The sequence below is a fragment of the Peromyscus leucopus genome, chromosome X, assembly GCF_004664715.2.
Source record: "Peromyscus leucopus breed LL Stock chromosome X, UCI_PerLeu_2.1, whole genome shotgun sequence".
Taxonomy (NCBI): domain Eukaryota; kingdom Metazoa; phylum Chordata; class Mammalia; order Rodentia; family Cricetidae; genus Peromyscus; species Peromyscus leucopus.
In genome coordinates, this window is record NC_051083.1 from 135,784,545 (window position 1) to 135,805,634 (window position 21,090).

Here is a 21,090-nt window from a genome sequence, read left to right on the forward strand (position 1 = left end):
CAGTACAATCTTAGGCACCAAGCCAGCCCCTCCATGGTTCACTGAAAGCATTTTCTCCAGAGTTCAGGAACACTGCTATGGGAAGCCACATCCAGGATCTTCTTCTCTTTGGGTCTTGATCAGCCCAGGCTGCTGCAGCAAACTACTAAAGACAGGCAGGTTACATGGAAGACATGTATTTTCTCACAGCTCTAGAAGCTTGACATCTAAAATCAAGGGCAGCCAATTCAGTGTCTGGTCGGGATACCTTCCTGACTTCTGGTAGCTACTTTCTTACAGTGTGTTCCTAGGGAGTTCTCTGGTATCTCCTCTCATAAGGGCACAAATCTGGTGGGATCAGGGCTCCAACCAAATGACTTCATTTAACCTCTATTATCTTCCTTCTCCAAACACTTCCAAACTGATGGTTAGGGCTTACCACTAGGGGGCAAGGGGGTACCATTTAGGGTATAACACTATGAATTTTGTTTCTTTATCCATTAGTGTGTGTCCCCTACAATGCTAGCCACAGAGACCACTTGACTATGGCAGATGCTAGCCTCTGCTGGCCCCTGGCATTAATCATCAGAGACAACTCACACAGTTTTTCCATCTCATTTTTAGAAATCTCTTTTTTTCCATCACTGCACCTCCCTCCCTCCTGTAACACTTAAGCCTGACAGTCCAATGGAGTCCCTTCATGTTCTGCAGTCTAGACTCCATATATGCCACTCTGCCCTGCCTGTGCCAGCCTCTAGTTAATGTTTGAACTCCCTGATGTAATAGCCACTGCAATTCTCCCCTGGATACATGCTGCCTGCCTGTAGCTCAGGGTATACATTGGTTTCTCTGCTCCCTGGTCCTGGATGAGACTCTGTGGAGCAGGAGTCTGCTATAAGGAAAGGAGTAGTTTAAGGTCTGCCAAGCCCAGGATATGGGCTTTGTCTCTGAGAGATGGGGCCCCTGGTTTATTCCTGGCCACAGTAGAGCCTGCTCTTATGGCCACCTCTGTTTGCTGCCCTTTGACTGTGGCTTTTCCAGGTCATTGCCACCATCCCCACCAGCCAGCTCAAGTGCCTGAAGGAAGCAGGACATGGGCCTGGGAAGGACGAGATGACTGATGAGGAGCTGGCCGAGGGAGAGGAGGAAATCGACCATGCTGAGCGAGAGCTCCGCAGAGGCCAGATCCTCTGGTTCCGGGGCCTCAACAGGATCCAGACACAGGTAAGCTGCTGTTCCATGTGACTGTTTTGCTGCCTTAAGAAGCAGGCAAGAGGCAGAAACTGGACATACAGACCCCAAAGCCAGCAGGAAACTTCCTGGATCTGGCCCCCAAGTATACAGAGGCAGTGTCTAGTTCCCCTCCTATACATAGAGGTGCCCACCATTGGCTGGCCACCCACTTAGATCACCTCTCCCTAACACTTCCCTCAGTTCCCAGGTAGCTTCTCTCATAGCTGAATAATAATAACATGTGCTATGGCTAGTGGCTCTCTCAGGGATACAAACCAGCACTGTCTGCTTTTCTTGGTAAGAGCTGCTCAGGTACTAGACAAGTTGCATTTGGGTGTGTAGGAGGAAAATGTCCCTTTCATAGAGCCCTTGGCTAGCTCTCTGTTCACTAGAGTCTGATGTAATTACTGTGCAGGACCAAGTTGACCCAAATCTCCATAGGCTAAGCTAGTCGAGGCCAAAGCCATCAACTATAGTTCCCCAAAACATGACTGCCAACAAGAGGTAAAGGCTTCAAAAACACCCATGTGCCAGGCTACACTGCTCTCTGCCCCAATCCTTTCTTGGCCAGCTTTCTTACTAGAAGGTTCTATACTTGCTGCCTATTTTCATATTCCCCTCACACCCTCTCATGATTGCACTGCCCACCACTCCCACTAATGGCTCTCACCACTGTCTGCCAAGGCCTTCTTGCACTCCATGCTTGCAAGTTGCCCTCTGGGACTGTTGCTGGCCCTGCTCATACTGACAGCTTGCTATTCCTTCTGAGTTTCCATCTTCTCTGTCTTTATATTCCTGGTATCTCCACCTCCCACTCCATTCCTGCTCTCCCATGCTGAAAATCCCTGGGAGAGCCTGCTAGGGAACTGTCTGAGCCCAAACACCCCACCAGGTCACCAGACCTCCTCACATTGCAGCCTCCTGGACTGACCTGTAGGCAATTCCCCATGGCCTAGCTGGTATCTTCTAAATTACCTTGGCACTTTTACTCATTGCCTTTTTCTCATCCAAGGCCTTGGCTACCCTCTCTCTGATGCCAGTCTCACTACCTCTGTTGTAGGTACAATCACTTTTCCTCTCTGGGGACTTACCAGCTAAGGCAGAATCAGCTGGGTAGATTCTCCTTGAGTCTGTTTGGCAACTCATTCACTGGGACAGTACTTGATTTCACATCCCTCCCCATGTATTCTTCCAGCTGTCTTGCCATACATGGCCCAGAATTCATACTCAGGCTGTCCTCAGGGCTCCAAGGTACACACAGCTACTCCAGTACAACCCATAGTGATCTAATGGCATCTATCCTGAGAGTGCCCCTCTTCTCCCTTTTAGGCTCTGTGGGTATGCCTGCCACTGGGATCATTCCTTGCCTTCCATCTGTCTTTGTTCATGCCTGCTCCTCTGATGCCACCCTGAGGCCTGTGGAGCTTATCTCCATTATCCCCAGGATGAAGTTTCAGCTTCTGACTGTGGTCTTCGAGCTCCAGCTTCTTGGCATCACCCTACTCCTCTCTATATATCCCTATGACTCTGTGCTGCTTTTCTGGATGTACACCCTGCCCACCCACACTGCTGTGCCTCCCTGCTTGCTGCTGCATACCCTCAGGGCTCGTTTTCCATGCTATAAAAGCCTACTTAAAGGTTGCCAAGTCTATGCCTTCTCACATACTACCCCCTCCTACCACTATGAGCCATCTGTACAACTGAGGCCAGGACACTGAATCTGAGCATGCCAGAATTCCTTGGAGAACTTACTTAGAGAGCAGGATCCTTCAGGACTGGGTGAGGTGGCACCAAAAAAGTCCAAGTTGAAGGCATTCCTCAAGGACCACGCATCCTGAGAACAAACTCCAGTGTGTCCAGGGAGGGATATAGTGGGTCCAAATCTGAGCCATGTTACCCTAGCTATGATTCAAATGGATCCTGAGAAAAGGGGAGCCACCATTAGATCCCTAGCCCAAGCCTCCTCTCTCCATGGGGTGAGCCAGTGCCCTCAACACAGTGCCCAGGACAGGCATGGCTGCAGCATAAGTAGCTTTGACTTGTTTTCTGTAATAAATGTTTACTCACTAGCATAAATGCATAGCAAATATCAGAAAACAGCCCTCATATCTTCCCAATGTGCATTTGGCCACCTAACTGTACCTTCCTGGAGACTATGACTGTGACCACTCCCAGTATCCTATCCTGATCTGATTCAGGGCAGATCTCAACTGTCATGCTCCAGTTCTGATGCAAAGCACAAGAATAGAGTACAGCAGTGCCCTGTCTCTACAAGATAGAGTTAGCATTCCTACCTGCTGAGACAGCAACCCTACCCCAACCTAGTTTCAGTGGTAGCCTGGCCACCAGTGTATATTGTATCTTTGTGTGTCTGTAATCTCCTGGGTATGCCACCACTGCCCAACTAGAAGTGGGTCCCACCACTTGGAGTCTTTGTGTTCCATGTCATTCTACTGTTCCATGCCAATTTATATGGTTTGCAAGCAAGGAGATGGGACTCCAGGGAAAGAGGGAGTGGCCAAAATCAGCCAGTGAGAGCCAAGGATAGTACCAGTTCCTCAAGCACACTTCTCGGCCCTCAGTAAAGCCACACTGGTTCCCCCATGGGAGCTCAACTCCCATAACTTTTCAAGGTGGCTTTATCATGTCAGAGTCACCATACCTCTCAAGAATACTGAACCAGTCACTTATTCACTATTTGAATCAAATAGAATAAGCTCAACTTATTCTATTTGATTCAAAAAACCTGCTTGTAAAAACAGAACTAAAGCCTGTGGAAGGCTCTTCAGGTTGTATGTGTTTTCTAGGCAACTGCCCCAAGATTTCTGGATCTTGTGAACCACAAAATTGCTCCCCGGATTTCAGAGGCCTGCACAACATTTTCTGTTACAAAGTAACTTGATGCCCGCTCTCACCACTGTTCTATACTAATGTATCAATGCACCAGATGCTAGGGTGCTGTTCAACAATAAAAGAGAGTGCCTCAAACCTAGAAAATGTAGCTTTTTGAATGTTCATGATGTGGTCTGTCTTTTTTGCATTCCATTATAAATTAATGAGACTCTTTACCAATGACTGAGCCCTTGTTCCTGGCCAGTGCTGAGGCCTCTGGTGGGGGTAGGGTGGTGATGGTGGTATTTTCATAGATATGGTTATCCCACGGGGACATCACAGAAAACATCATGGAGACTGATACAAAACTGAGGCAGCAAAGGCAGGTTTCCCATCCCTTGTCTTTTCCATAGCCTAGAAACACTGAAATCTAAAGAAGCAACCCCACACCCCAGAGTCTGCAACACTAACGCATCAAACATCTTTCTTCCATGAAATACTCAACCACGTGCACAACATATTCCTCACAGATGCAGTCACAGCCTCAGAGCCTACCTTCTCTTGAGGAAAAGAGTGAGAAAGTGGGTCACACTGGGTGAAAAGCTGTATTGGGCAGGTTGTATGGAAGGATGATAAGTCTTTCCACAGTGGGTCCAAGGTTGAAAGACATTCTGTTTGGAGGAAGGTGTCAACAGTGAAGCTGCTTCTTTTGGAGAAGCCCTGTCAGAAAGCCAGCGGAAACTGGAAACCACTGAGTTCCCACTGCAGAGCTTTGGGTGGACCAGGAAGTAAAAGGTCTTTGGACTTCAGAAATACATGTTAGCTTGTCTGCTTATATTATTCAGTGAACTACATGGTACTTTCCAGAAGATGGATCCACCCTCAAAGATTCTCTCCCCACTGAGGCCATTCTCTGAGAGGAGGCTGCCAGTGGGCCTTGCCTCTGGCCTCCCAGAGTCTAGGCAGGTGGTCTCCCAGTGCCATAACACTGGATATGGTTGCTCAGCTACAGTTCTTTCAGACCCTACTTCCTGTGTTTGTCACAATGTCATAGTCAAAGACAGGGTCAGAAAATCCAACGACAATGAGTCAGGAGGCTTCTAGCAGGATTTATCCACAAGGCCCTCCCATGGGTCTCATCTTCCCCATATGTACTTCCCCTTCATCTTCTAGGAAGCTCAAAGGGTGGGAACGGGGCAGAAGGCACAGGTGTCCCCCAGTCCTCGCAGCCTCCATGCCTGGGGGCTGCAGGAAGAGTTCTGACAAGACAAAGCCTGTGCTCTTGGAAGCCCCTCTTCTGCCTAAATATATCTTCTGCTGAGGGTCCCCCTCACTTCAGTGAGCTGCAGAAATCTGGGGGATTATCTATCCCCCACACCAGAGAATCAGGACAGAGCAAGAGACCCTCTGCTAAGAGGACCGTGAACAAGGGCAGTGATTTCCCAGGAATCCAGGCAAGAGCCTCCAGCCCACATACCACTGGAGAATGCTTCCACTTTCTAATAAGAGTATGTCATATCCCTCAGGTGTGTTGGGGCGGAAAAAATGTTCAGAACTACTGAAGTAGGATAAGGAAGTATTTCCAGACACAGGTACTTATTGACAAGTGGCTCTGGATGAGCATATTGTGAACGCAAGTGACTGTCTATAAAATGTTTGCAGTGTGTTTCTACCGGTGACCTTTCCCTCCCACACTTCTGACCACTAACCATTTGCCCAGCAAACCCTCTCTCAGTCATGGCTTTGTCAAAAGCATTGTCAGCCTCCAGGGATGGGGCTGACCTAGCTGAGGCTTTGCTGGCCCCATATGTCCCTAGTGTGGCCCCTGCCCTCACCCAGCCCCACCCTGTGTGGTAGCCTGGACCTCCATGCAAGCCAACCTTTATCTCATTTTCTCTCCCACAGATGGAGGTAGTGAGTACCTTCAAGAGAAGCGGGTCATTTCAGGGTGCTGTGCGCCGGCGGTCTTCAGTCCTCAGCCAGCTCCATGACGTAACCAATCTTTCTACCCCTACTCACGTAACTCTCTCTGCCGCCAAGCCCACCAGCACTGCTGGCAGTGAGTCTTGACTTCCCTTTTCTCTCATAAATGGCACCTGGGGGAAGATAAAGCCTCCCCGACTCTGCCTTCTCTTTTCCAGTCTTGCATTTCTGCTCACCGTGGCTTTCTGTTCCTTCTTTACTGCCCTGTCCAGTCCTTCCCGCCAGATGGTGTCTCTCTCCAAAGCCATACTCTCTTATGAAATGACCCCACAGCACTGCCGGGCCTTTCGTCCTCTGCTTTGTTTGGGTTTTGGTTTGCATTTAGAACCCCTGCTACCATTGGTTTTCTTTTCTTGAATTTGTCTGCATGTACCCATGGTTCTTCATGAACTCAGGCTTCTTCCAGTGGTGTCTGCTGTCAGGCTGGGACTTGCTCCATGTTCTGGGGTGAGAGTCAGGAAAACATGTCACCCAGGGCTACCCTTCTGGGGTAGGCAAAGGCCCACAGTGTGGTATCATTTGCAGCAGAAGAATCCAGCTAATCTCCTTGGAGAAGAAAGTGACAACTTCCAGCATTCTCCTTGAGGTGGCTTCCAAAGGATGCCCCTGTCTCCAGTCCCCAGGTGGGCTCAGTGGTGACCAAGAGCGCCTCTCCTGAGCAGCTGGTGCCTGCCCTGTAGGCCCCTCCCTGAGCCAGGATCTGTTAGAGGAAGCCTGATAACAGGAGCTCAGAGGCCAGGCAGGTGCTGTTTTGTGTGTCCCCAAGCATCTTGCTCTTTCCAAACAGGCCTCAGTACTGGAGGATATGAATCCAATCTTGTGCAATCCTCTCTACTCCTTCCTCAGAGAAGCCAGGACATTTCAATGACAAGTTCCCACCATGCAATTCACATTTTGAAGAGAGCCCTGAGGTTGGCCTGACTAGATAGAAGCTTCCACAATTGCTCACATCTTTTTATAAAGACAAAGAAGAGGACAATAGACTGCTGAACCTGTTAACCTACAGTGCCCCAACAGGAGAGAATGCAGGCAACCACATGGAGGCGGGGGTCACTCCTATGGGGGTTGCCTACTTTTGGTAACAAAGTCAAGAGTTTTCAAAAAGTGAACAGTAAACCTTCGAGTATGAGTCCAGGGCTCCTGCTGGGATGGTTCCATGCTAAGTCTTTCCTTTCCTTCCAGTGAGTTCCCAGCAGCTCCCTTCGGGAACATGACACTCCCACGCAGACGGAAGGCCTTAACTACTTCACCTTTTTCCCATCACAGACTCTTCGTGTTTCATTTTGCTTGCTTTCTGTTCTTTTCTTTCTTTCTTTTATTTATTTTTTTTTAGGAACTGGTGAGAGGTCCCCAGTGGGAGGTGCCCCTCCTCTTCCTTAAGCTTTTATTTTGGGCTGCTCTGCCTTTTACAGAAAGGATAAGGGCCCCTCAGGAACAGCATAGATGTATGTGCACAGACATCCCTTCTCCAAACGACAGGCCACATGCACCTCCAGCTTGTACACCCCTTGGATCACCCACCTGGGCCACAGGTATGGATTGACACATGTCACTGTTGGTCTAGAGAGCAGCCAGTGCTCCTGGCATACCCAAATGGGACCAAGAAAGATCTCAGGGATAGTTTGCATGCCAGTAGGAGGCTCTACCAAATCAGTTAAGGATAGAATGGCCCGTGACCTTCCAGCACACCTTGGCCATGCCCAGGTGGGCAACAACAACTTCTTTCCTCTAAACACTATGGGGAATGGATGTAGAACACATAGATCTGCTCAGCCCTTTTCTCCCCACTGATTTCCAACACATTTTTCAATGTCATCATCTTTCTGTACTTCCCATCTTTCTACCTACCTACCTGTCTGTCTGTCTATCCATCCATCAACCTGTGCACCTATTGCCTCAGGGGGAGGGCAGTTGACAAGACTCTTCTATGTATGCCACCCCCCCAAGCCTCTTCCAAAGCTCTGGTCTTAGCTCTCACTGGAGCCGATCAGCCTCTGAGGCCCCTCCTCACCTGTCTCCACTACCTAGGTTGAAGCCTACTGCCTCTTCAGCCCCCATTTCTCCTATTTCATCCCTAAAGATGGTCTTTATTTTCTTCCTTGGCCCATAGTACCTTGCTTTTCTCCCTCCTTCCTTTCATGGTTATCTGTTCCCCTCCTTCCCACCTTTGGGTCCCAACAGTTCCTGGTAAGTACAGTGGGAGAGACACTACCCTCCTGCTGTTTGTTCAGGAGCCATTCCAGGGGAACCTAAGCAGATGTGAGAGGCCAGTGGCAGGGTCTTCTGAGGAGGGAGCTGTTGTGGAGGTATAGGAGTCCCGTTTCCCAACAAACCAAGGTAGGCAGCCTAAGAAAGATTCACTATGGAGGAACAAGCAGGATGGGTCACCTGGCAACTTCAAGTGGGATGTGCTTTGCTTCTGGAAGCCACTGGCCAGAATTTATTCTTGCCACACATACAGCAGTTCCATCTAGAGTTCAGAGCCTAACTTCTGAATTCTGAGGGCTCTCACAAATCACTGCGTCCAGTGATGCATCCTCATAAGCCAGGAGAAGACAGGTGTCTACAAGGGCAAGGACCTACCCAGGACCCCATAGGCAGGCAGGCCTGGCAGAGTGGCCACTAGCTCACCCTACCCATCTCCTTGGAACTCTTCAGAGAACTAAAGCTGCTTGAAAGTAAAGCAGGGTGAAGGCCATGATGGAGCTCCCCTGATAAACATGCAACATTGTGCAAGGTGTTTTGACCACAGCTGTCCTGACTATCCCTAGAGGTCACAAGGTTTCCTAAGGAGAAGCCATGGTCCCATATATGAGAAATTTTCCATCCTCTTCACTTGTTCCAGGCCAGATTGTCTTTCACCCACTCAGAGTCCAGAGGACTGTGCCTGTAGTTCTTGGGTACTGGATAAGCTTCCTGTTGAAAGGTATTCCCACTAAGAGCCTTAGGCTCTCTAGGGATAAAAGTCACTCATCCGGTGCACTGGGGCCAATGCAAACAGTGACCAGAGGGAGAGGTGACCAGGATTCTTTGGACTCAATATATTCTTCTCATCCTTTCTAGTGTCCCACACTGTACATGCATTCTCTCTCTCTCCCTCTCCCTCTCTCTCTCCTTCCCTCCCTCTCTCCGCCCTCTCCCCCCTCCCTCCTTCCCTCCCTCTCTCCCTCCTCCCTCCTTTCCCCCCCTCTCCTGCTAATGATTCTGGACACAAGAGTCCCTTCACATCCCCACATTCCCTTTGCACAGTCTGAGCTGGCCAGGACCTCCTCACTCCTAGCTCCAGAAAGGCCTGTGCAGCCTCTACCCTACTCAGCCATTTTTCTTCCCTTGCCTGACCTCAAGGCTGTCCCCATCACAGCCATTTCATTAATAATCCTCTGGGTTCAGGGTGTATTTTGTCTTCCCCTCATGGCTGCCACCTCATTTCTTGTGACCTGGACCATTACCTGAAGGCCAGCCTGTCTGGATGGCTCAGGAAACAATGGAGCTTCGAAATCCTATTTTCTGTGGGTGTCCATCATGCCCCTTCTCACCCCAGCCACACTCTCAAACACTAAGGCTGCAGGACTTCACTCTCCTAGTGAGTATCAAGAATCTCAAAAGGGTAGCTGGAGAGGGATTTATGCAGTCATCCAGCTTTGCTAACAAGCAACAAAAACAGAGCTCTAAGTATCTCCCTCCTAGTAGGAACTGAAGAAGCATGATCTTTGGAAACACAAGCCTGGATCCTGGCATCACTGAAGCCTCTCTGGGCTCCAGCGCCCATAAGTTCTTTTGTGTCTCTTTCCCATGGGAACACACAGACACCCTTGACCCTCTCCAGCCAAACACCAAAGTCTATTCCTCTTCATTTCACCCTGGGAACCTCTCATTCAGCCAGCAGTCAAGTCCAGGCCGTCCTTAGGGTAGCAGCACTGGGCCTCTATACTCGAATGTTTACTGTCTCAGTAGTTTGAGATAAGATACCTTCTGACGCAGGACAGCAAAGATCTGAGCACCATATCACCAGAGGGGCTTCTTCCAGGTTCTGATGAAGAATTTGGAAACTGATCACAACAGTTGTTTCATTTTAAAGGGTTTTTGCAACATGGAAATCTTTCACCCATTGGGGGAAGGGAGCTAAAGCCAGCCAGGTAAGCCCCTGCAGCTTTGCTTGGACATAAATTTCCAGAGCCCAGGAAGGCATGCTCATCACACTCTCACACACTCAACAAGGAAGGAGCTGGAAAACAGTCTTAAGTTTGCTCCCTTGTCAAAATATGAATCAATATTGAGGCAAATCACCCCACTTGGGTTTGTTTCCTGTGAGAGTGTGTCGGCGTTTTTGTAGCTGTTGGGCACTGGCTCCCCACTAGGAAAGGCATCAATCAGTTCTCTTGTTAGGGCCCTGTCCTACCCTTTCTGGAACTACAGGCTAAATCCCAGGGGAACAAGCTTCCAGGAAATCACTAAACACACAACGAAATGCAGCCCTGCTCTGAGGCCCTGCAGGTAGGTGCTGTGAGTGCTGCCACACAGCCAGCGACCGAGAGCTTTTGGAATTTATTCTAGCCCTCCCTACCCCAGCCTTCCCTGCCCACCCTTACTCCATTCCACCACTACAGCTGGCCTTGGCTACGAGAAATGCTTGGGGCAGGCTGCTGCTGTCAGGAGCCAGCCGACTTCCCATGTCCTGAGCAGGGCATGACAGTTAACGTAATTTACAAAGGCAGTTGAAGCAACTTAAAAAACCAGTCAGCTTCTCCTCAGTTTTACACTTACTGGGCTAGAATGCCAAGGCACCTGAAAGGTCTTTTTTCTCAAGAAGGTTCTGGACTCGTGGTTGGAAAGAGCAATGGAAAGGTGAAGAAGGAGTCAGACAGAAGTATGTGAGTTCCATGAGCCTTAGCAGCTGAGAGAGAGAGCAGAGAGCATGGGCAAACCTCCTGGAGGACCTCTGGTAGCAGTGGCCAGGTTGGCTTTCTCTCTGGCAGCAGGCATTTTTCTACTGTTGCTTTCGCCATTGTGATTCAGGAGCCTTTGCTTTTTTTTTTTTTTCTCATTTTATTTTTTTTTTTCATTCTTGTTACTGGGATGAGCCTTCCCTCAAATCTCTCACTTAGTTCCCAGCTTTTACACTCTTGTTCTACCTTCCACCCACAGCCTACCATCCACATGGAAACTCCAGACACACACACACACACACACACACACACACACACACACACACACACACTTGAGAGTTTAGACAAGAACATGTGTAACCCGAGAAGGCTTGAAGCTCCCATCCTTTAGAGCATCCTCGATTCCTTCCTACTGCAGCTTATGAACTGGGGTTTGGTCTGCAGCATATCCACCAGTCCTGTGCCAAGTTAGCAGTCTTTATTCTGCATGCCCTGCTGTCTGAGCCATATGGAGAGGAGACGTTGTGAGTCTTCTCTGGGCAGGAGTTGGTGATCATCAAAGGGATTGACTGTAGATGGTCATAGGCCTCCTAGGAGAGGTGAAGGGATCATTCAAAGCATTAGGGGTGCCATTCTAGGTTCCAGGTTACTCAGGACAGACTCTCTGAGTTTGGTATGGAAAGAGAAAGGCAGCTATAGTGGATATAGGCGAAGCTATGTTGGATTGAGGGTTTAGGACTTGGTCAGAGCCCAGCAGGTGTTGGGGTTGGGAGCTTTACTTGTTGCAGATGGCTTCAGCTACCTGACTACAGCCAAGTGGGTGGAGAACTTTCGAGGGTGACACTCCCATCGGAGACAAAAGCAAGGACGGACCAGATATTTTATACCCACTCACTGTCTGCTGAGTATGAGCAGCTCACTGGATGTTGGGGCCTCCATTGAACCCTACAGACAAAGTCCTATCTTTTGGGGAATGGTTAGCTTCCACTGAGAGGAGACAGAAGAGAAAATAACTATTGTTACTGACTGTGTGTGGGGGGAACAGGGTAGAACTTACTGAAAAGGTGAGGAGGGAGTCCTCAGGTTTACTGAGGCCTCTAAGCCACTGACTCTTTGTGGTAGAACAGACAGACAATGCCCTGTGAGAGGAACATGATGGGGCTAGAGCTAGTAAAAGAGATGGAATGAGAGACCCCAAGGCAGGCTCTTGGTTGGAGCCATGGGTCTTCTTCTGTGGGAAATGCAGCTAGTAATTTCCTTGCATTGGAAAGGATTAACCAGCTGCCACGTGGAGGATAGACTGTGAGGTAGCATAAGGGTAGCAGGGAGACTATTAAAAAAATGTCCCTGCAGCAGTCAGCTTGAACCTGGTGTCACGGCAATGGTGGTGATGGGTGTGTGTGAAGTGGAAGATTCTGGATGTCATTTGAAGAGAGGGAATGGTGGGTTATTGAGAGCTGAGGATATGTAAGGGAATGAGATATGACTCAGACACCGACATCTGGAGCTGAGAGAGCAAATGGAAGACAGGTGCAATGGAAACTATTGGTAGGCAGCAGCCCCTGAATATTAGGGAAGGGTCAAGGGGAAAGTGGTTAGGAGGGACTTCAGGGGAGCTTGAGGGAGCACCAAGTACTTTGCTTGGTTAGAGACTGCATTGCAAAAAATAAAGTATCAAAAGTCTTCTTGGGACACTAGCCGTGATGTGTTGCTGAAGTGAAGCAACAGCTGAATGGGACTGTGGAAATGGGGTAGCGAACAAGTAAGTGGTGATGTGTGGGTGATTTATCTTTCCTAGAGACATCTTTTATGTAAAATTATCCTGCAGAACTGGATCTTGTGGTGCATGCCTGTCACTGCAGCACGGGGTAGGGGGGCAATGCTGAAACAAGGATCTGGAGTTTGAAACCAGCCTGTCTTAAACAAACAAACAATTACACAAAAAATCCTTTGTCCTACAGGTAAATGGGCTGTAAATTAAAGTTCAATGATTTCCTACCCCCAGTCAGCACCCAGGCTACTTCCGTCGCTTACAAGAATATTCGTAGTCAGGTAGGGAAGTGACAAGGTCTGACTCGGTGACCAAAAAGCCTGGAAACATCATCTGGACATGGGACATTGCAGGCCACCATAGGGTCATCAGACTCTTAGTCAGAAGCTGTGTGTCAGGCACAGAGGCAGGATGGAGGCCCAAGGCAAACAAGAACATCAGCTTTCAAACAGCACATGGAGGCTGTAGTGGAGGAGGATAGGAACACTGGTGAGATGTTTAGGGATTGGTCCCATTGGACAAGCTGATAGTGAAGTGTGTAGAGAGGATGGGCTAGGAGCTGGTGAGGATGGGAGAGTGAGAATTCCAGTGGGCCTCCAACAGAGACACCTGGGAGCAGTAGGAGTGAGATGTAAAAAGGAGGCCTGGATGGATGTGGTACTCAAAGCATTGATGACATCTAGGTGGTCTGATGGGCTTTGAGGGTGCTGAAGGCCCTGGGGAAGAGTAGAGGTAGAGGACCTTTGAGCATAGCACACTGAGAAACCCAAGCAGGAGGCTGTGAGCTGGGGCATGGCATGGGCTCAGCTCAGCCTTGGCTGCAGCTTGGCCAGAAATGCCAAACTCCAGGTCTGAAAGAAGGAATCCCAGGGTCTTGGAGATACGTTCAGGCACCTGGCACAAGTCCTGCCTTCCAGAACAGGCCACTCTCCTGGGCAGTTGCTGCTTTGCTGATTGAGATCAGCCTCCCAGGGGGTGCCTGTGCCCTACAGCCTTTGGGTGGTTGAAAATACCCCAATCATAAGATCAACAGCAAACCAGTTTGTTCTAGCCACAGATTTCAATGCAGGGAAGAAAGAAGCTGGAGAAAAAGCTGACTCACTCTCACATGTTACCCTCAAGATGACTCAAAACAGTGGAGTGGGTGGCCCTCTGAACAAGAGGCACAGCACTCATTCACACATGGCATGCATGTGATTCCCAGGGGTTGGTACATTGGGAACTCTGTCCCTGGATTTGGCAGAAGGAGGAAGCAAAAGGAACAGACCAGAGCAGCAGTGGCTGCAAGAGGCAATGACAGCATATGAGGGTTGTCTTGTGGCCAGGGCTTCTCTCTTCAGGGAAAGACTTTGGCGCTGAGCCGTGCACTTGAGACCCATGGATAGGTTTGAACAGGTGTCTGGCCTGACCATATGAGGTCCAATTGAAGAGAATGTTGTGGCCAGTCACCTGGCCATTGTTGAAAGACCTGACAGATTCTCCCAGAGTCAAGGGAAACAATGTGCAACTCATTCTCTTTTTTGTGACATAATGGTACGGCTGACAGCTGGAGTTAGGTGACGTTCCCAGCACCAACATTCCAGTCTTGCCCTGGAAAACCTAATTAATGAAGCAGCATTGGCATTAGATACAAAAAGTGAATTGTTTTCTTCTCACTAAAATTGACAATGGTTTTCAAATCCTATGTTAAGCCTATTTAAGCAACCAGTCTGAAAATAGTGGCCTGAAGAACAACTAGCCATCCACAATCTGACAGAAAAAAAAAAATCCTAACTGGACCTCAGATGTGGATTTAGGAAACCCCAATTTTCTAGAGCCTTTTGGCTTACTTCTTTCCATTCCAAAGGCTGTGAGGTTTGCCTCATTTAGAGTGATTTAGGAGCACTGTACTTGACCTGGCTGAGTTGTCAGCCCTAAGATCCTGACTGGAGGGTTGAAAGGGACTCACTGTAGCCTGGATGATTCATTGTCAACTGTTCCTATAAAGGACCAACAAATAAACATATTTAGCTTTTCAGGCCAGGTCTCTGTTGCAACTGCACAACCCTGCCCTTGTAGCATGAAAGCAGCCACAGACAGTATGTGAATGAATGGGCATAGCAGCAGCTTGCCAATAAACTTTATTTACGAAACCAGAAGAGGTTCAGGGTTCATTCGCTTTTTTTTGCCAGAGTTTACAGATATGTTACCTAAACCATGAAAACTAAATCCTAGCTCCTTGAAATTACTTAGAATGTTTCACACAACGAAAGACTAACTAGAGCTGGGGAACCCAGTTACCCTCCTGGAGAATTGGCAATCTTTCCACTGTCCTTTACACTACCTGGAGGCCATCAGGACTGGCTTTGATTTTGCAGTAGGGCCAGTTGATATGGGTAGCAGTGCTGGCACTGGCTTGTGTGAGATCTAGCAGAGGCCTATTCATTGGCCTGTGGGTCTAGAAGCAGGAAGGAGCCCTGTATGTGGGGCCGGGGAGACAACAGAGTGGCAGCTGTTCTGTGGCTTGAAAACGTAATGAAAGTGGAGTCAGTGTGTGAGTGACTATGGAAAAGCCAGAGAAGGAAGAGGCTGATTCTCAGCAAGTTCTAAAGCATTGTCCTGCAGGAGATGCAGGAGGCTGGAGGGGATGCAAGCCTGGCTCAGAGCATGTGGCCACAGTGGCGGGGAGGTCCAAGTGTTGTGGGAAGCACTTCCTTGCAGAATATAATGCTGATGTGAACTGAAGACAAGAGTAGAATGGACAAGGAACATGTAGCAAAGCACAGGGCTGTCTGAACAGAAGCTCAATGAGGAGAAGAGGAGGGAGATGATTTGGAGAAAAAGGGCCAGAAAAGTATTGCAAAGGGCTGCTGAGGGCACCAATTTTTAATCAGACCCAATCAGACACACGTAGCTATGTCACTGAGCTATAAGAAGACCATGAGGATAACTAGTAGATCAAGACAGATGAATAGGAGCAGGCTTGGTACATGCAAATCCAAGTGTGGCTATTTTCAGTCTTGGCCTCCAGGTTAGGGCCAGTGGACTCTTAGGCCCAGAGCTCTGCCATATTCCTAGATGGCTTCCAGCACTACAAAGAGATGTGGACAGAGAAGAAGAGTAACAGGGATAGACCAGAGCTTTGGGCCTAAGAGTCCACCGGCCCCAACCTGGAGGCCAAGACTGGTAAAGTGAAAGAGGGCCAGGCAGGAACAACAATGTTAGAGAGGCTTGAGAAGTTTTCAGAAATGGGAACTCAAGTGTGTGGTGTGCCCCTGAAGGAGGAACTAAGATGCAGGTGCAGAAGTGGCCACTGGCACACTCTTTGGAGAATCTCAGTATATTTGTCTTCCACCAAATTGGAATTCAAATTGAGCAAAGACCTCAGGTGTCACCTAAGCCATTCCTGTTCCCAGGGTAAGGACCAGGAAGGTAGCAGGCATCAGCCTATTGTTCCAGGATATCTACACCTGTCAGAATGTTTTCAACACCAAGGCCCAGACCTGTAAACCCTTACCACAGTCTAGCAAAGCCACCCCATTCCCTACAAGTCCCCCGGTGTGTGAACATTCATCACGCAATGTGCCAGCCCCTGATGTGGGCACAACTTTCCAGCACCAACTACCCATTGACTGTTTCCTCTCCTTTCCTCTCCCTCTTTTCTCCTCTCCCCTCTTCCCTCCCCTTTCCTCTCCCTTCTCTTCCCTTCCTTGCCCTTCCCATCTCCTATGTGGGGTCTGTCCCTCCCCTCCACTTCAGATCCGGGTGGTGAAAGCATTCCGTAGCTCCCTTTATGAAGGCCTTGAGAAACCGGAATCCAAGAGCTGCATCCATAACTTCATGGCAACGCCCGAGTTTCTGATCAATGACTACACCCACAACATCCCGCTCATCGATGACACGGATGTGGATGAAAATGAAGAACGCCTGAGGGTCCCGCCTCCCTCACCCCCTAACCAGAACAACAACGCCATAGACAGCGGCATCTACCTGACCACGCATGCCACTAAGTCAGCTACCTCTTCAGCATTCTCTTCCAGGCCTGGGAGCCCACTCCACAGCATGGAGACATCCCTCTAACCAGAAATTCTCTCATCACACATGCATACCTACATGCACACATGCACACAGTCACACACACACACACACACACACACACACACACAGTCACACATGCACACATGCACACATATGTGCATGTACACACAGAGAGGGGAACCTTGCACCTGCCAAAGAGGGAAAACCTGCTAAAGAGGCTAAAGACTTTTCTTATGTGGTATTTTCAAGAAGCCAATTGCATTCGATAAGAGCACGGCCCCACGAGGCTTCTCATTAGGCTCCCAGGAGGTGGAGGAAGGAGGAAGAAGAAAAAGGGAGGAGAGGAAGTTCTTTACCCAATGTGAAGGAAAAAAAAGAGAGCATGAGACAAGATGCACTTTCCATCTTTTTTTTTTTCTACTGATGCTTCTTTTTTAAAAAACACTAGTTCCACCATGTGTTCACCATTTGGGCTGTGCAGCATGGCAGGGGCTAGCTGAGCCTATTTGGAGCTTTACCATAACACACACACACACACACACACACACACACACACACACACACACACACACAAAAGGAAGTCATTGTGCAGACCGGCCACCGGAGGGAGCCACCTGCAAAGGTACCTTCTACTGCAAAGCACACTAGACCCATCTGCAAATCGCATGTGTGTGCGTGTGTCTATATGTATGTGTGTCTATATGCATATACATATATATATGGCAAATGCATATTTAAAGAATAAGGAACTATTTATCGGCATGATATTTCCATTCCTCTCACCAGGCGTTTTCCTTTTGAAGTTTCAGTTTTGAATGTAGCAAGGTTCTTTTCAGGGAACAAGACTGCAAGAACATCCTTTCAGTACTGTACTTCCCTTCCCAAGCACCTGGCCTGAGGATGTCCATGCTTGACCCTGCTGATTCCAGAGGAGGTAGTCTGGAATGTGTTGTGCAAGAACCTTTGCACTTTGAGACCTCTGCCTACAGAGGAAAAAGACTTTTCAATGGCATTTTATTTAAAAGGAAAATACCAAAGTATTGATGACAGTAGCCCCCCGCCCCCCTCCAGTACAAAGCAAAGCAGGTTTTAGTTTTGGCTTTCTCCCATTTCGTTTCCAACACCTTCATTTTGGCTGATGGCTTTCTTTGTCCAAGTTTGAAAGCATGAAGAACCCTAGGAACAGCTGTGAAAGAGCAGAGACAGGCACCAGGCCTAACCGCTACAAAGGCCACCTGAGGAAGAGGGGTCATCAAAATCAAGATGCCAACTGCAAGGACAGTCCAGGTTCATCTCTGTCATTCCTCTAGACTTGCACTTTGTGCTTTGGCAAATGACAGTGAGTACTCAAAGGACCACCTCCGTGTCTCCCAAGTCATGGTCGTGCCACCCACCAAAGCATGCTTCCAACCCAGGTCTTCTTGCCCACAGGGAAAATACAACCCAGAAGGCAACACTATAGAAACAGAGCCTCATGGGAAAATGGCCTTTATTACTGTTGTCATTGCTGTTTTCTTGCTGGTGGCTCTTGTAGGCCTGTGGGGGGCTAAGCACAGGGTCTACAGGACTTGGGCCCACCTAGGCAGGTGAGGCTAGGAAAGCAAGGTCTGGGATCCAGGAACCTATCCCATCAGTGTGGGCATCCGCTGTGCCAAGCCTGCTTCCCTAGAAAAAGTGATAACCTGGGGGAAGAAGGCAGAGGTGAGAGGTCTAATGTCTGCTGCCCTGCAGGGAAGCCCAAGCTGATGAGTCTCTTTCTAGTGGAAAACTGACCCTCCCCATGTGCTTCTAGGTCCTGAATCTGGACACCCATAATGACACCAGTGAAATGGGCAGCATCCTGCCCTTGAGGTTCCTTCACCTTCTGAACTTATGAGTGTCACACTTTGCAGAAAGATGTCTAGAATCTCACTCCACTCCCACACATGCTTGTCACTTGGCCCCGAGGTTTTCTGGCAGGAGACAGATGTGAGCTGAGAGATGGAGGGTAAGGACAGACATCCTCAGGAGCTGCATTTGCCCCACTCCCATCCCACACTACCACACAGAAAGCTTGTCTCAGCTCCCAGGCATCCACACAAAATCTAATGGAAATGTGCTTTGTCCTCACTGGTCACACCAATGCCATGTCACCCCTGAACAGGATAGTCACATCTCGGGCAAAAGAATTTCAGTTACAAGAGAAACTCCACTTTAAAATGCCAGCTACAGATCACTTAAAGCCATCCCTTTTTTTCTAAAGGGCATATTGAGAATGTTTCCCATTTGTAAATTGTTCCCTGATGTCCTTGTTTAAACCACCACAACAAAAGGGCAACTTGGCTAGCTGAGGGTCTTTGTGTTCTTCAACAAGAAATCAACATGTGGAGGATTGCAGTTGAAGCGGGTCAGCTGTGTCTAGCTACACTCATGGGCTTCTTGTCATCCTCTGTTGTAGACACACAGATAGAGCAAATGACAACTATATATTAAAAAGCCAACCCTCAATGCTGCTGTGTAAAGTTGCCTGGTGTCAATGTCGACTGTGTGATACCCAGGCTGCCTTTGTGCTGAGCTGTGGGGTTCAGAAAAGGCCCTGGAACCCGACATCATCTGTTCTGGTTCTTGTACAGTCTTCAGACCGAGAGACCTGTCTCACTGGAAGCTTCTCTTTATAAAGCATTATACTGTACGGAATGGCTTGGTCAACTGTGTTCAGTTCATAAATATGTTTTACATTTTTATCTGCTTGTTATAAAAATGAACAAAATATCTTAATAAGAAACATCACAGATGCATAAGAAATTAAAGTCTGTAGTTGAATTTCTTAATTTAAAGAATAGACCAAATTTTCTGTGTATAAAAATATGAAAGGCCCCTACAATCTTGGTCTGGGTCACATGAGTGATTTATTATTTGGTAACTCCCCATGTGGAACCAAACAAAGGTACCTGCATGCCACTGAACCAAGGTAGGAGAAGTCACAAGCATGGCCTCCCCTGTGGACTGCTGCCCTGCTGGGTTCTATGACAAGAAGGAACACTGGTTCCGTAGGCAAGAGGTTCCCCCACCTGTGGGGCCTCCCACTGACTGATTTGACCAGGTAAAGCATGCTGTGAATATCCAGGTTCGTGTCCTTCAATATGTCAATGGGAGAACTGCGGCAATTCTGTCTTCAGAACTTTTTCACCTTTCCAAACTTAAACTTTATGTCATTTCCCACCAACTTCCCACTCATCCTCCCCAGTCGCCTATTCTATTGTCTGTCAGAAAATCTGGCTGCAGCATTCTCATACAAGGCCTCTCTTAGAAGTAGGATGAGAGAAGTATTTGTCCTTTTGTAACTGGCTCATTTCAGTGAGCATCATGTCCTGAAAGGCCATCCATACTGTAGTAGATGTCAACCTTCTGTTCCTTTTTAAAGCTGGATAATATTCCATTGCTTGCACAGACATGCTGGGTTTATCCACACAATCACAAATGCTTGGACTACTCCCATCTTTTAGGCATTGTGAATACTACTACTATGAACCTGGGTGCACAAATTGCTCTTTGAGATCCTGTTTTCCTTTGGGAATTGATATATACCTAGCCACAAGATTGCTGGATCTAATGGTAATTGTTTTAATGTGTGCATGCATATGCACATGTGTGTTCATGTATGTATAGGTGTGAATGGCCTCACATGTGTGTGTGTGTGTGTGTGTGTGTGTGTGTGTGTGTGTGTGTGTGTGTGTAAGGTGGAGACCAAAGGAGAATTTCCAGTATCATTCCTCAGGTACTGTTCACTCTGTTTTCTGAGACAGGGTCTCTCATTGGCCTAGAGCTCACCAATTAGGCTAGTCTGGCTGACCAACAAACCCCAGTTTTCCCCCTGTCTCTGCTTTCTTAATACTGGGATTTTAAGCACCCAGCTTTTTTTTTTTTTTTTAACAAGGATTCTAGAGATCAAACTCAGGTCCTTATTTTTGCAAGGCAAGAACTTTACCAACTGAGCCAGCTCATCAGCCCATGTTTAACTTTTTAAGGCCCCATCAGACTGCTTTTCTACAGCATCTATGCATTTTACGTCCTCATCACTAATGTACCTGAGTTCTGATCATTGACTTCCTCTTTGTCCTAAAGCCACAAAATCAAAGCCCAACATTTCACGTTCATTTACTCTTAGCGCCTCTTTTGCACCGTCTCCAGATCCCTCTGAAAGTCTGCGTGTAGATGTCAACGCTCTGTGGCACCCTCTTTGGGCCAGGAAGAGCCCCATAGATAGTTCTGTGATTAGGCCTTACAAATGACCACCATGGTCACAGTACAATGAGTCCCCTCCACAGCACTCTGCATATTGTCTTCAACTTTTCTTCATGATATTTGTTTTATTTTCCTTAAGATTTATTTCTATTGATGTGCCTATGT

General features: G+C 48.2%; 1 protein-coding gene across 7 annotated transcripts in view; it reads left to right on the top strand.

Moving 5' to 3' along the window:
• Atp2b3 (ATPase plasma membrane Ca2+ transporting 3) overlaps positions 1–19,568 on the top strand; it is a 73,881-nt gene extending 54,313 nt beyond the window's left edge. For 2 of the 7 annotated variants that reach the window (XM_037199328.1, XM_037199329.1), the window contains exons 20-22: positions 1,021–1,203; positions 5,950–6,036; positions 16,423–19,568. In XM_037199328.1, the coding sequence (XP_037055223.1) occupies positions 1,021–1,203; positions 5,950–6,036; positions 16,423–16,743 (591 nt within the window). In that variant the 3' untranslated portion in view covers positions 16,744–19,568. Of the gene's footprint in view, positions 1–1,020; positions 1,204–2,541; positions 3,995–4,019; positions 4,214–5,949; positions 6,104–7,439; positions 7,560–16,422 lie in introns of those variants that run through there. The other 5 variants (XM_028888589.2, XM_028888591.2, XM_037199330.1 and 2 more) reach the window with 5 other exon arrangements.
• Positions 19,569–21,090: the final 1,522 nt, after the last annotated feature.